An 11,869-nucleotide genomic window follows, 5' to 3' on the forward strand; every position below is an offset into this window, starting at 1 on the left:
GGGCTCGGGTGTGGTCCCGAACCTGGGTGGGGGTGCGGGGGGATCTTGGGCTCAGGCGTGGTCCCGATGCGAGGGGGTCCTGGGCTCGAGCGTGGTCCCGAGCCTGGGTAGGGTGCGAGCTCGGGCGTGGTCCTGAGCCAGGGCAGGGTGCGGGGGGTGCTGCAAATGCAAGTGGTGTGGCATTCTGCAGATCCGGTGCTTTAATTTCAGTCATTGTGAGCCTCATTCACTTTTTGGTTCCCCTTCAAGTTGTAAAATAAATACACTGACCCTGAGCCTGGGTGGGGTGCGGGGGGAGAGGGCGGCAGCTTGCATTTCCATCTATCTAAAACATAGAAAGAGCGGATAAGGTGATTCTATTAATTGATCACATATACTGTTGTTCAGCTATATCTCTTTCCATTTAATTTCAAGACTCTAGACAAGTATATTGTTTGGTTTTCTAATAGTCCCTAAAACAGTTTTGGGGAGGGGGAAGCCCAGATCTTGGGCGTGGTCTAGGGTCTGCCACTTCCAATTCTTCTTGCAGATCTTTTCAGAATAACTTCACTTTTGAGCTGAGGGTCTATCGGAAACAGCTTCTCTACCCCACAAAGGTAGGTAGTCTGCATACATCTTATGCTCCCCAGACTTCCACTTGTGAGATTACACTGGGTATGTTGTATATAATATGGACCATCTTCGTTACTGTATAGTTTTTTCGTCCATTCCGCACTCTGCCCGCAACAGTTGGCAGATATGGATCGAGATGATGAAGATCCAATTCCTTCGATAAGTTGGCTATGCACCTATATGGTTGCCGTCTATGTCTCATAAAGGAGTTTTTTCTTTTTAATGGTGGATCTAATTGAATATATCGACAGCTTTTCTTGTTTCAGGCAAGTTGGCTTTCTTTGCTATCAGCATTTTGCAGCAAATCAGACAGAGAGGTAGGTGTTAGTTTTGCTGGTCCTGCATCGATGAATTGCTTTCGAGAAAGAGAATAAGCATGTTTATTTAGTTTTCACTGATTGAAAAACTCGCGTTTAGCTGCAGCACTGCGAGCAACACAATTTATAGTTTACCATAGCATCAGCTGCATCAACACCAGCGGCGCCTGCTTATGTGGATCATGTTTAACGATACGAGCATTATGCTTGATCTCTTAATTTGAAGCTAAATGCTGTCTTATGCTTGGTTTGTTTATCTGTGTTGTGGACAACAGCACCATCTCGTCATTTACTTAATCAAATATATTTATCATTTCGTTTTATATCTATGTATGACATTTTTGATTAAACCATTCTTGTGTTAAAATCATTATTCTCTTCCTATGTTCAGGATTATGTAATATATTCATAAAATATAGTACTAGTTTATGTCGTCTTAATTTAATGTTTATCAATTAAAGCTAAACATTCTTTAATCTTTGATAGAACTCATCTGTTTAGTTAAATATTAATTATAAATTATTTTGTTTTATCTTCAAGGTCAACAGACCATTTTTTTTTGATGAAGAAGAAGAAGAAGAATTTGAATATGTGAAACAGGTGAGATAAGGAATATGTATGTTTATTCTGAAAACAATATAGTTGAATTTGTAGACGAGATCAAGAGCATGCGCGTTAGATCTTTAATAATGAGCAGCGGAAAGAGGAGGAGCTTCCAGACGAATATAGTCATACATAATCCCGTGGAGAGCACTGACACTCCGCGCTTGTTTGAGATATATGATATTCTCTCCTTGAAGGAGTTGGCCTGCAGCTACCTCCACATTGAACAACCAATACAGCCCATGGACTCCATGTCTAGCAATTGTATTATCACTTCCAATCAGTCCACTTGAGAAATGTGGTGGATTTGTTTCTTCCTCATTCACCCTTACCTGAGAAATAAGTCACATAACAACATTAATAACCCCTTTGGCTAAGCTCCTAGGTAAAAAACATCAAAAAAAATGTTTATTTTACAAAGTTGAGATGTTTAGCCAAGCTTTTAAGAAAAAAAAAGGGTAGAAGTTGAAAAAAGGAGCTTTCCCCAAAGTACTTTTGAAACCTTGGCCAAACATAAATTGTTGCTGAGAAAAATAACTAACTGCAGCTCCAAAAATACTTTCTCGATAAGCAATTCATATAAAAAGTTTTTGAAAGTTTGGTCAAACAGGTTGATTCATGTTGTTTGATAAAATTAATCAGAAAGAACATAAAAAAAAATATGAGATATTTCATGTCAGAATACCTCCAATACAGAGAAAGTTGCAGATGAGAGCGCAATACGCAATGTGTAACTTCCAGTCTGATCAATGCTTTCTAAATTGAATTTAATTTGCCATGTTGTAGGTTTATATGCATTATCACCAACTTTTCTGCTCAAATTAAAAAAGGAATCAATATTGATTGCAAGACCTTCATCATAACAATAGTATTGACTAATTAATTATCCAATATGTACTTATTCTAAATTCTTGTTTCAGTTTATATTTATATGAATTGATGCTGGTCGCGAAATGTTGTACCTTGTCACCTGAGCATAGAACCAATCTTTTTTATAGTCACTACTTCCAACTGTAAATACCAAATCTTGATCTGGATATAAATCTGCATATCTCTCCCATAATCCATACTGTCTAAAGCTGGCAAAAAAAGAAAAAAAAATGACTATTATTAGTTTTAAATAGTGCATTGGTATAACCTCAACAAGGAATGTAGCTTTAAAGGCAGAGGTGGATCTAGAATTTTGAGTTTATGAGTTCTGGATTCTACTATTCTAGAAAATGTAGCTTACTATGTTCTGGATAGACTATTATACATATGCTACGCCCTGTTTACACGCATATAGGGTTATACATAAAGTTGAATCATCAAAATCATACTAGAATTTTTTCTCATTAACCTGTTTGCTGGTTGATTTACGAAAAGTTTGTTGATATATTGTGGATTAGGGTCAGGAACATAGAATTCTGCGGCAGAACGATCAGGGATACCAATTTCCCACAATGTAGGACCGCTCCTCAGAGGCGCGTATACAAGTTCACCGGTATCAACATCAGAAGCTAAAGCCATAAAAAATATGGTAGAATGGATTATTTGAAAACTGGAAGTGCATAAAGAAATTTAGAAAATATCAAATGATTGAAACCTGCAGTAATTGCTATGGGTTTTTCATATTTGTAATCTCCAATGAAGCCAGGTACCCATGCATAGAGGTTATAGTCCCCAGGACGAACATTTTGGATTGAGAAATATCCTTCATCATCCGAGTTCGTCCAGAATTGGTAGCCCTGATGAGTAAAATATAGTGTAACTTACTTTGTATCGCGTTTGTTCTTATTTAACTCTGTCATAAACCATGTTCCTATGACTAATCTGTATATTATGATCAACGACAGCAGATGCAGTATTTGTTAAGCTCGAATATTATATCTTATCAATATACCAAGTGACCTTGATAGTGTTCTTGGCTTCTGAAGACTGAGGTACAGCATGTTAACAAAGATCTTGCATCTTACCTTGCATTCTGTTTGGAATGATCCAGCATCTCCAGGTGGAGCTAGCCCCACAAAAGCACCCCTTGCAGGTAAATGCTCCTTACTTATATACCTTCACCAATACAAAATTGAACTAAACTTGAATTTCATATGAAATGTGAACATGTAGTAATTCAATTCTTTCATTTTTCATGATTGGAATAGAGAAAATGTTCTTTGAATAGCGCCAGAGGGAAAATTTTGAATCTCTACCTGTCACTGACTACTAATCTACCACGGATGGCACCCCGTTGATCATCTTTTGGAAAATCTTCTGAGCTTGGGAAACTATAAGGCCAACAGTTAACTTCCTTGTGCATCTAAATGAACACATAATACACAGAAGGACAATGAATTAACCCGAACATCATTATATGCGCAAAAATAGGCTTTGATCCTTTGGTGGTATACCCGTTCTTTTGCATCATCCCAAAGGGAAAGTGTATCATTCTTGTCTTCTACAGAATTGAGATATATAAAAACAGGTCCAAAAACTTTCTTCCATGGTTCACCTGTTCCAAATGGAATCACGAAATCCTGCCCTCCATAATGAGTGCTCACGAACATCTAAACAACCATTTCGATCAATAAAACCTTAAAGTACTTCGAATGTTTGATGAGTCAAAACTCGAAAGGTTATAAGCTACTTACAGCCAGAGTTGTTGGATTAACATGGGAAGTAAGATCCTGCTTGATAGGTCCTCCAGTTCTGAACTCGTTGCTTGGAGTAATTTGCCAGAATCCAACAGGAGGAGCTAAGCAAATGAAGCCGTGGACTTTGTTATCTTTGTTCTCACACGAATATTGATACTTGTCATCAACCTACTCATTAGAAGAAAACCACAAGTGTTGAGGCTCAAGTACTAAGTGATTATACATATCAAATAAGAAGCACGTTTTCACGCTGACAGAAAGTTTTATATATACTTCTCCTTTAAATTCTGGCTCCACAGGATCAACCAGCAGAACAGCTTCTGGATATGCCAATTCCTTCCCTCTTGGAGGTTCGCGATCTACAGGGAGGGGCAGTACTCTTTGCCTATCATCTGCCATAGCCATGTACCGAAACCTAAAAGTTGGATACAAGTAAATCACTTCATCATCAATTCAGCAGGTTAGTCGATGAACCTAAGTGCATTGTATGTAGGAAGCATCTTTTGTCTTGTAATAAAACAACATAAACTTCCATAAGTTCCACTTCTTAGTTGAAAAAGCAGTTTTTATACAGAGGGAGAAATAGTACTTTTCGACGCTGAGCATGAAAGCTATCCTGGTTTCATTGAGGTTGAATGCTGGCATATCCTCTTTGTGTTCATAGATAGCATATGAGTAAAAACCAGGCGAATCTTGAAGAATTATGAACCTGAAAATTACCATATCTGCTGCTAAATAAAAATTCTTCTTGTACCATGAGATATATCGGTGTGCATAAAAAGGTTATACCAAAGGAAGAACCTGAACCTTATGTCTATGGTTAACGGGGAATACTCGTCCTGAAGTGAAGGATCCCATGTCCTTGTAAATGAGAGCTCTATTTGTTCTTCAGTTTCCACTATAACTTTAAAACTATTACCTTCAATCCTGCAAAATAGCTAAATATGAATACTAATGTAGAAATTATGGTAAGTTATATGCATCACTAGATCATGGTTACGTTGTGGTTTAAGGGAAATATTACTCATCAAATTTTCCTCTCGTTCCAACAGTTCCAGGTACACTCCAGTTTAAGTCCCAGAACCTGAAGATACATTGTAAAAATAGCTAAAATAACGAGTTAACTACACATAAACTCAATATACAGAGTGCTAACTTACAATGATTTCTACTTTTTTAACTTCATAATATTACTTTCTCCAACTAACATAACATTGTTATCGGAGTTCATGGTCAAAAAACACATCTAAACTATCACCTTTTTGCAATGTGCATACCTCACTATCCGTTGTTCCATTTACCTACCTAAAATATCACTCCCTTTATATTAGAACACACCTCAATGTTGAATTTGCCTACACATTGACACACGCTTGTTGTTGAGTGGGAACAATATTTGGCCAATTCAGCATCGAGATGTGTTTTAATACAAAAGGAGTGATAGTTAAAGTATGTCAAGTAAACAATGGATAATTGAAAACATTTGTAGTAGCCAAATAGTTGAAAACATTTTTCATGATGAATGACTTTCACCATACCAAACACACTGAAAATGAACTAAAAAGGTAGAATTGGCGCGGTTTACCCGCCATTCAAGACTGGGTTTTTGAGCTCCAGCAGATTTTCGATCCCGTTATATTGAATACCAATGATTTTTCCTCCTGGATTTGTCAATGTGAGTTGGAACATGCCATTATCTATTACTACCTGCAGTGGATAAAACAGTTCAAAATGGCTCTATTGAATGCAATTTCAGGTGATGAATGAATTAAAAACCACATTTTAGTGCCTGTTTCGGCTTAGCCGATAAAATACAAGAGAAATGTGTCACATAAATTACGACAGACAGATAAATAGGAATAAGAATATATCTATGTATACCGTACTTGGTCCTCCTGCTGAAGAAGCTGCAGAAGTGGAGTTGATATTTGTGAATGCTTTTGCTTTGGCTCACTCATAATGTAATAACAGAACCTGCAACAACTAGATAAGATTTCTTTAATGTTGAAATAAACCTGCACAAGTATATAAGTTTTCCACCATTTATATTATGGAGGACTTTCGGAATCCATACAGCAGCAGCAGCTTTAATGCATCGAACTGTCCGTTTATTTTAGGATGAAAGTCCTGCCTTTTGGGCTTCTCTCTTCAATGTGGATAGAAGCAGCATTTGCAATTTCTTCCTATGGATAATTATTACTCACTTCGTACTATTTTGGTAGACATATTTTTCTTTTTAGTTCATCTAAAAAATATTATTAACAAAACAATTTAATCTTAAAATTTCCTTTGCACACTTAACAAAATAATTCCTAGCCACACAAATAGCTAAGGATTATTTTAGGCCACAACTCACAAGTTTTAAAAGTTTTTTTCTTTAAATACCGCATGCCACATAAAATGAGATGAATGGAGCATATTTTATATTTTAATTATTACTCCCTCCATTTATAAAAAAAAAAGTTATGTTTTGACCTAAAACAAAATTTAAGAAAAAAAATTAAATTAAAGTTATGTTAAATGTATCATAATAACTTTTATTTTGTGACCTTAAATGCCTGGAAAGTTGGTAGTAAAGTGTTGTCCAAAAAAAAAAAGTTTTTTGAACGTATTAAAAAGAAACGTAAGTATTTTTTTTGAAATTGACAGATTATAAAGCAGGTTGTTTGGCATTTCAAGGGCACTTCAGTCATTTGACAAAATTGGAGAAGTTTTTTTTCTTCTTTCACAATTTTATCCATTACCTAAGGAAAGTTTGGGCATGCTATGTTATGCCAACTACTACACAAGGAAAGGTTGCTTTGCCTATTCATTATTTCTTCTGTCACAGTGGGAACCCATTTTCCTTATTTGACATGGCAAGTACTTAAGTCCCACCGTGTATAGTATAAAGAACAATAATATAAGGTCAAAACTCTTTATAATGTTACTTTATTATAACAATATTTTATTTAAGTAGGTTGATTTTCTTGGAAATTATTTTTCATCTTATAGTTTACTTCTCTATAATGATATTTTACCTATAACAACAATGATATTTATTTAGCGTTACAGTCTTTATAAAATTACTTCTTTATAATAGCATACTCAAATATTACGTAATAATTTTTGTAAGAAATATATTATGTACAAAATAAAATATTAAAATATTTATGATAATCATCTTTAATATCATGCACAGTAAATTTTAAGAAAAAATATTTAATTGAAATAGTACACATTAATTATTTCATAATTTCACGAGGAAAAAATGTACTAATATTTGCCTTTTTATATTCATATTTTTTCTAATTTTGTATAATTTTAATTATTATAGCTAAATGAATTTCGAATGTCAAATATCAGTATACATATATAACAATACTTTTCTATAGTAATTATAGAATTTTTGAACAAACATAAGCACTACTGTTTTAACCTTTCACCTTTGTTATACGGATTGTGGAGTAGTACATTTTGGCCATTATCATCGTGAGTATTTGAAAATATTTTTGGTAGAATTTTATGGGCGGAAATAAATTCTTACTTTGCCACTTTATTAGACTAAATATTAAAATTTAAGTATTTTAAATTTAGTACTATATCAAAAAAGATAAGCATTCATTATTTCCTCAAACTATAGCTAAATTTGTTACAATCCTTTTAAACTTAATTTGAGCATTTTTTGTCATTATTTTTAGCTGACATGACATCTTTATTATATAAAATAGGACTCACGTCAAAAGTGTCACGTTAACTAAAAAGGTGTCACATCAACTAAAAGGGTGACAAAAATACACTGAAATTGAGTTCAGGAAATAATAGAACCCCTGTGAAGTAGGAGTGTGTTGTAGCAAATTTTTTCATAATTCGAAAGTACTAGATGCTTTACTCATACTTCCTCCGTCTCATTTTATTTGTCATTATTTCCTTTTTTGTCCATCTCAAAAAGAATATCATCTTTCCTTATTTGTTAACTATTTAAACAAACAATTCCACTTTTATCCCTATTGATTTCACTTATAAGGCCCCACTTAGGGTGTGTTTGGTATGATGGAAAATGTTTTCTGAAAAATGTTTTTCAATTTTTCCTTGTTTGGTTGTGATGAAAATGTTGGGAAAATATTTTCCACAACAAATCATTTTCCTTCATTTGATGGAAAATGACTTCCCTCATGAGTCAAGGGAAGTCATTTTTCAGAAAATGACAAATGAGACTTAGGACCCTACCCCCATTCCTTTTCCCCATCCCAATAATACTCATATTCATATGACTCAAAAAATTTATATTTCTCAAAAATTTACATTACTCGAAAATATTTTTCACTGTGCTTTGCTTCAATTTTTCACTGCTTGATATAAAAAAAAGTGAAACTCGAATTTTTTCCATTTCCAATGTTCGTTGAATGTATTGTTATTTTTATATTCATAGAGAAAGACTTACCTATGTTACTTTTGCTAATTGCATATTTCATCTTGTCATCGATGTAACTTGTTTTCATGATGTTGAATAAGCTTGTCGTTTCATAATATTTCTATTGATTGTAGTATCTTAAGATTGTCCTGACAAAATGTTGAAGTGTCTCCTATATTTGCTAATGAATAGTTGCTTTAATTTAGTGATTGTAGTATTTTAGAATTCGGTATTGATATTATTTGTCATGCTTAAATTATTTCTTACAAATTGTTGAGTTGTTAGAGGCACTGATATACTTGTTAACAGTTAGTAGTATTTTCTAAAAAATATTTTTTCACTCACCAATCAAACACTAAAACATATTTTTCAAAAAAATATTCTCTACTCACCAACCAAACACCATAAAATATTTTTCGAAAAATATTTTTTACTCATCAACCAAACATGAGAAAATAAATAGAAAACCAACTTATTTTTCAGAAAAATATTTTTCAAGAATAATTAAAAATAATAATAATAATAATAATAATAATAATAATAATATGTTATCTTAACAAAAAATAATTTGGTAAAAAATATTAAATTTTGTGTTCGATCAAATTATGAGAAATAAAAAGGTACCGAGGGAGTATAAAAAACAGGGATTATCAGCTGTCTCATTACAATATTACCCAACTCCCAATAAAGGATTCTTTTTTCTTTTCCTTAATTTGGTCACGTTTGAATGTCTTTACGCCAAAGTTGCTCTTTTTTTTAATTGCAAGAAAGGAAAGGTCCAATCGTGTCTTCACAAATTCGATGGTCACAAGTTACAAGTAGGGATCAGTGTTTTTGGCGGAGGAGTGGGATGGGGGCATGGGGCATTTTAATTACCACGGGGCGATGAGGGGTAAATTTTATAAATTTTTTAATTTTTAATTTATAATATAGTAAAATAATGTTGTAAAGTAAAATTTGTAAACAATTAAAAACATGGTTAAACGAACTCATAAAAAATAAAATTTTTAATATAATTTTATAAGTATAAATAAAGAAATGTTATAATATCTACTATGATATGAAATTCAACTCTAATATTTATACTTCAAATAACAAATGAGTTACATTATTGTAAAATATATTATTATCGTACTATGTAATTTATATCTCTAAAAGAAAATAAACAATAAACTTTATTAGTATCCTCATGATAATTTTGAGATAATAAAACATAATTTACTTACTATTAGATTTGAAGTGGATGACTACCTAGATTAGAATGAGTATTTCATATTTTGTGATAATTATCATTTCAAATAGCTATTATTTTGAGATGTACGACAAATGATAAAACATAATAATTTTGAAATGTATGACAATAATAGAAAGACCAATGATAAGTAAAGATGTAAATTTGGCTAATTAAGTATTTTTTTTTTATAAAATGTGATATTCATCCTTACGGTGCTTTCAAATAGTAGATATGCAATGCAATGACTTGCTATTTGAGTTATTCTCAATCTTCTTATTCATATAGATGAAAAAAATTATGAAACATCATTTATTAGTTATAGGATTATAAGCGTCAACAATATTAATTAAGAAATCAATCCATAATTTACCTAAAATCTGTTAGCCAAGCCTCAAAGATTGGACGTTAGACGTGCTTAGTGCGTACAATCAGACGCTTGAGGCGTACAACTGTGCGTCAAGATGTTTTGCTAGTGCTTTGCCTCGAAAAGAGTCTCAAAACTGTCTTTTAAACCATTGATAAGGATGACAATTGGAGCAGGATGAGGCAGGGCAATGCTTAAACGTCGAAGAGCAAGGGGCGGGGCACGTAAAAAAGTTTATTTTTGAAAATTAAATAGGATGGAGCAGGTAGTAGGGTGGTCTATACTCAGGCATCTGAAATAAAATATTTATTGTATATATATGTATTAGAAATTGTACAAATATTAATCCTGCCATCCTATCTTTAACAATCTTTTGGAAAATATTTAAGTGAGTCTTTATTATTAAAAGAATAAAAGATTGTGGTTAAGTAGAACAGAACCCATGACCTTCCTTATCTTAGACTCTTCTTTGTTTACAAAATCAATAATGAGTATTTCTTATTGCTTTTTCTATGTAATATTGACTCCATTTACGTAAAATATTGATACGCTAAAATAGTGGGGCATTTAAAATGTTTAAATTTTGAATTCGCCTCTAATACCAACTTATTCAATCGACAAAAGACATGTGCATTAGGAGTTAGGACGTTTATACAATCTTCTTCTGTGATTCTTTTATTTTTTAAAAAGAAAAATACATATACAGAGTAACTGGCAAATAAAAGCTGCGTTTTTTCCTTGAAATTTCACTTGGTACATGCAGTTATAATTATTAATTTATAATTCAGTTCTGCTTAAAATCAGTCTGTAAATTAATCTTTGCAAATGGTTGAATAATACATCAAACTAATGAGCATTGAAGAGAGTGTTTCCTTGCCTTTTTTTTTTCGTTGTTTTCCGACTCAGTATCCGATTTTAGCTTCGCCATTAATTCAAATCGCGCAGTACAAGACTTATTCTAAATTTTTAAGGGTGGATGACGCACCAACATGATGTTCTCCGAGGACTCAAATCAAGACTTCTAATTAAAAGTAGCTAAACAATCTCACCAATCCTCCACGATCATTTTGATTATTGACTATATTTCCTAGTCTGTATCTTAAAGCAAGCAACATCAACTCTTGTCATTCTGACAGCATCCTCAGCCCAAGAAGTAAAGTTCTGTTTGAAGACAAGGACTATACAGTAAGAATATCAGAAAGAGAATTTTTTTTTTTTTTTTTAAAAAAGAAAGACACATGAATGCCATAGGGAAGAAAGAAAAAATTATATGCAGAGCTTTTTAAATTAAATTTTTATTTGTTAGATTTAAAAAAAAAAAAAAAAAACCATAAGACAAACATTGAGGATATTTCAAGATAGCGAATTTATTCAATTGATCAAAGCTTTGCTTTATAAGCAAACGTTAGAATTTGTTAAGTACATTAGCAATAATATACCTAGTATATTTCCACCTGCTATAATGTTCATATCCACAGCTTTTTTTATTATAATTTTATTTGTTAGATTTTGTAATTCTCATTGGAAAATTAGTGTTTTTAGGTTGTGTGATTTTTGTCTTAGTATATACTCAAAGTTTAGTAATTTTTGTGTTAGAAATGAGAATTAAATGACTTTTATGAAAACGGTGATAGTAGTTACATGACCATAAATATGTGAAATTTACCCTAGGAGAGAAGAAAATACAATTACAAAAAAAACATTTTGGAGAGTTTAAAT

At 32.6% G+C, this 11,869-nt stretch overlaps 1 protein-coding gene across 4 annotated transcripts; it reads right to left on the minus strand.

Annotated features, from left to right (window-relative positions):
- Positions 1-1,511: 1,511 nt before the first annotated feature.
- LOC107855735 (probable rhamnogalacturonate lyase B) lies at positions 1,512-6,397 on the minus strand. Of its 4 annotated transcripts, XM_047411054.1 has the most exons (16): positions 6,200-6,374; positions 6,046-6,133; positions 5,745-5,866; positions 5,184-5,243; positions 4,967-5,086; positions 4,749-4,868; positions 4,433-4,574; positions 4,157-4,327; positions 3,917-4,072; positions 3,719-3,825; positions 3,488-3,578; positions 3,118-3,259; positions 2,872-3,031; positions 2,495-2,611; positions 2,218-2,344; positions 1,512-1,864 (listed from the first exon to the last, which is right to left on the minus strand). In XM_047411054.1, the coding sequence occupies exons 2-16, from the start codon at positions 6,115-6,117 to the stop codon at positions 1,613-1,615; spliced, it is 1,959 nt and encodes a 652-aa protein (XP_047267010.1). In that variant the 5' UTR covers positions 6,118-6,133; positions 6,200-6,374; the 3' UTR covers positions 1,512-1,612. The 4 variants fall into 4 exon arrangements, with proteins under 4 accessions (XP_047267010.1, XP_047267009.1, XP_047267011.1 ...); XM_047411053.1 differs by having other exon boundaries at positions 6,046-6,397; XM_047411055.1 differs by having other exon boundaries at positions 6,041-6,374.
- Positions 6,398-11,869: the final 5,472 nt, after the last annotated feature.

The sequence above is a fragment of the Capsicum annuum genome, chromosome 4, assembly GCF_002878395.1.
Source record: "Capsicum annuum cultivar UCD-10X-F1 chromosome 4, UCD10Xv1.1, whole genome shotgun sequence".
Classification (NCBI taxonomy): domain Eukaryota; kingdom Viridiplantae; phylum Streptophyta; class Magnoliopsida; order Solanales; family Solanaceae; genus Capsicum; species Capsicum annuum.

Coding starts and splice junctions, on each gene's coding strand:
- LOC107855735 (XM_047411053.1), bottom strand. CDS start 6,117: ATGAGTGAGCCAAAGCAAAAGCATTCACAAATATCAACTCCACTTCTG. Junction 4,869..4,966: donor CCGTTAACCATAGACATAAG/GTTCAGGTTCTT, acceptor GGTAATTTTCAG/GTTCATAATTCTTCAAGATT. Junction 4,575..4,748: donor TTCATGCTCAGCGTCGAAAA/GTACTATTTCTC, acceptor TCCAACTTTTAG/GTTTCGGTACATGGCTATGG.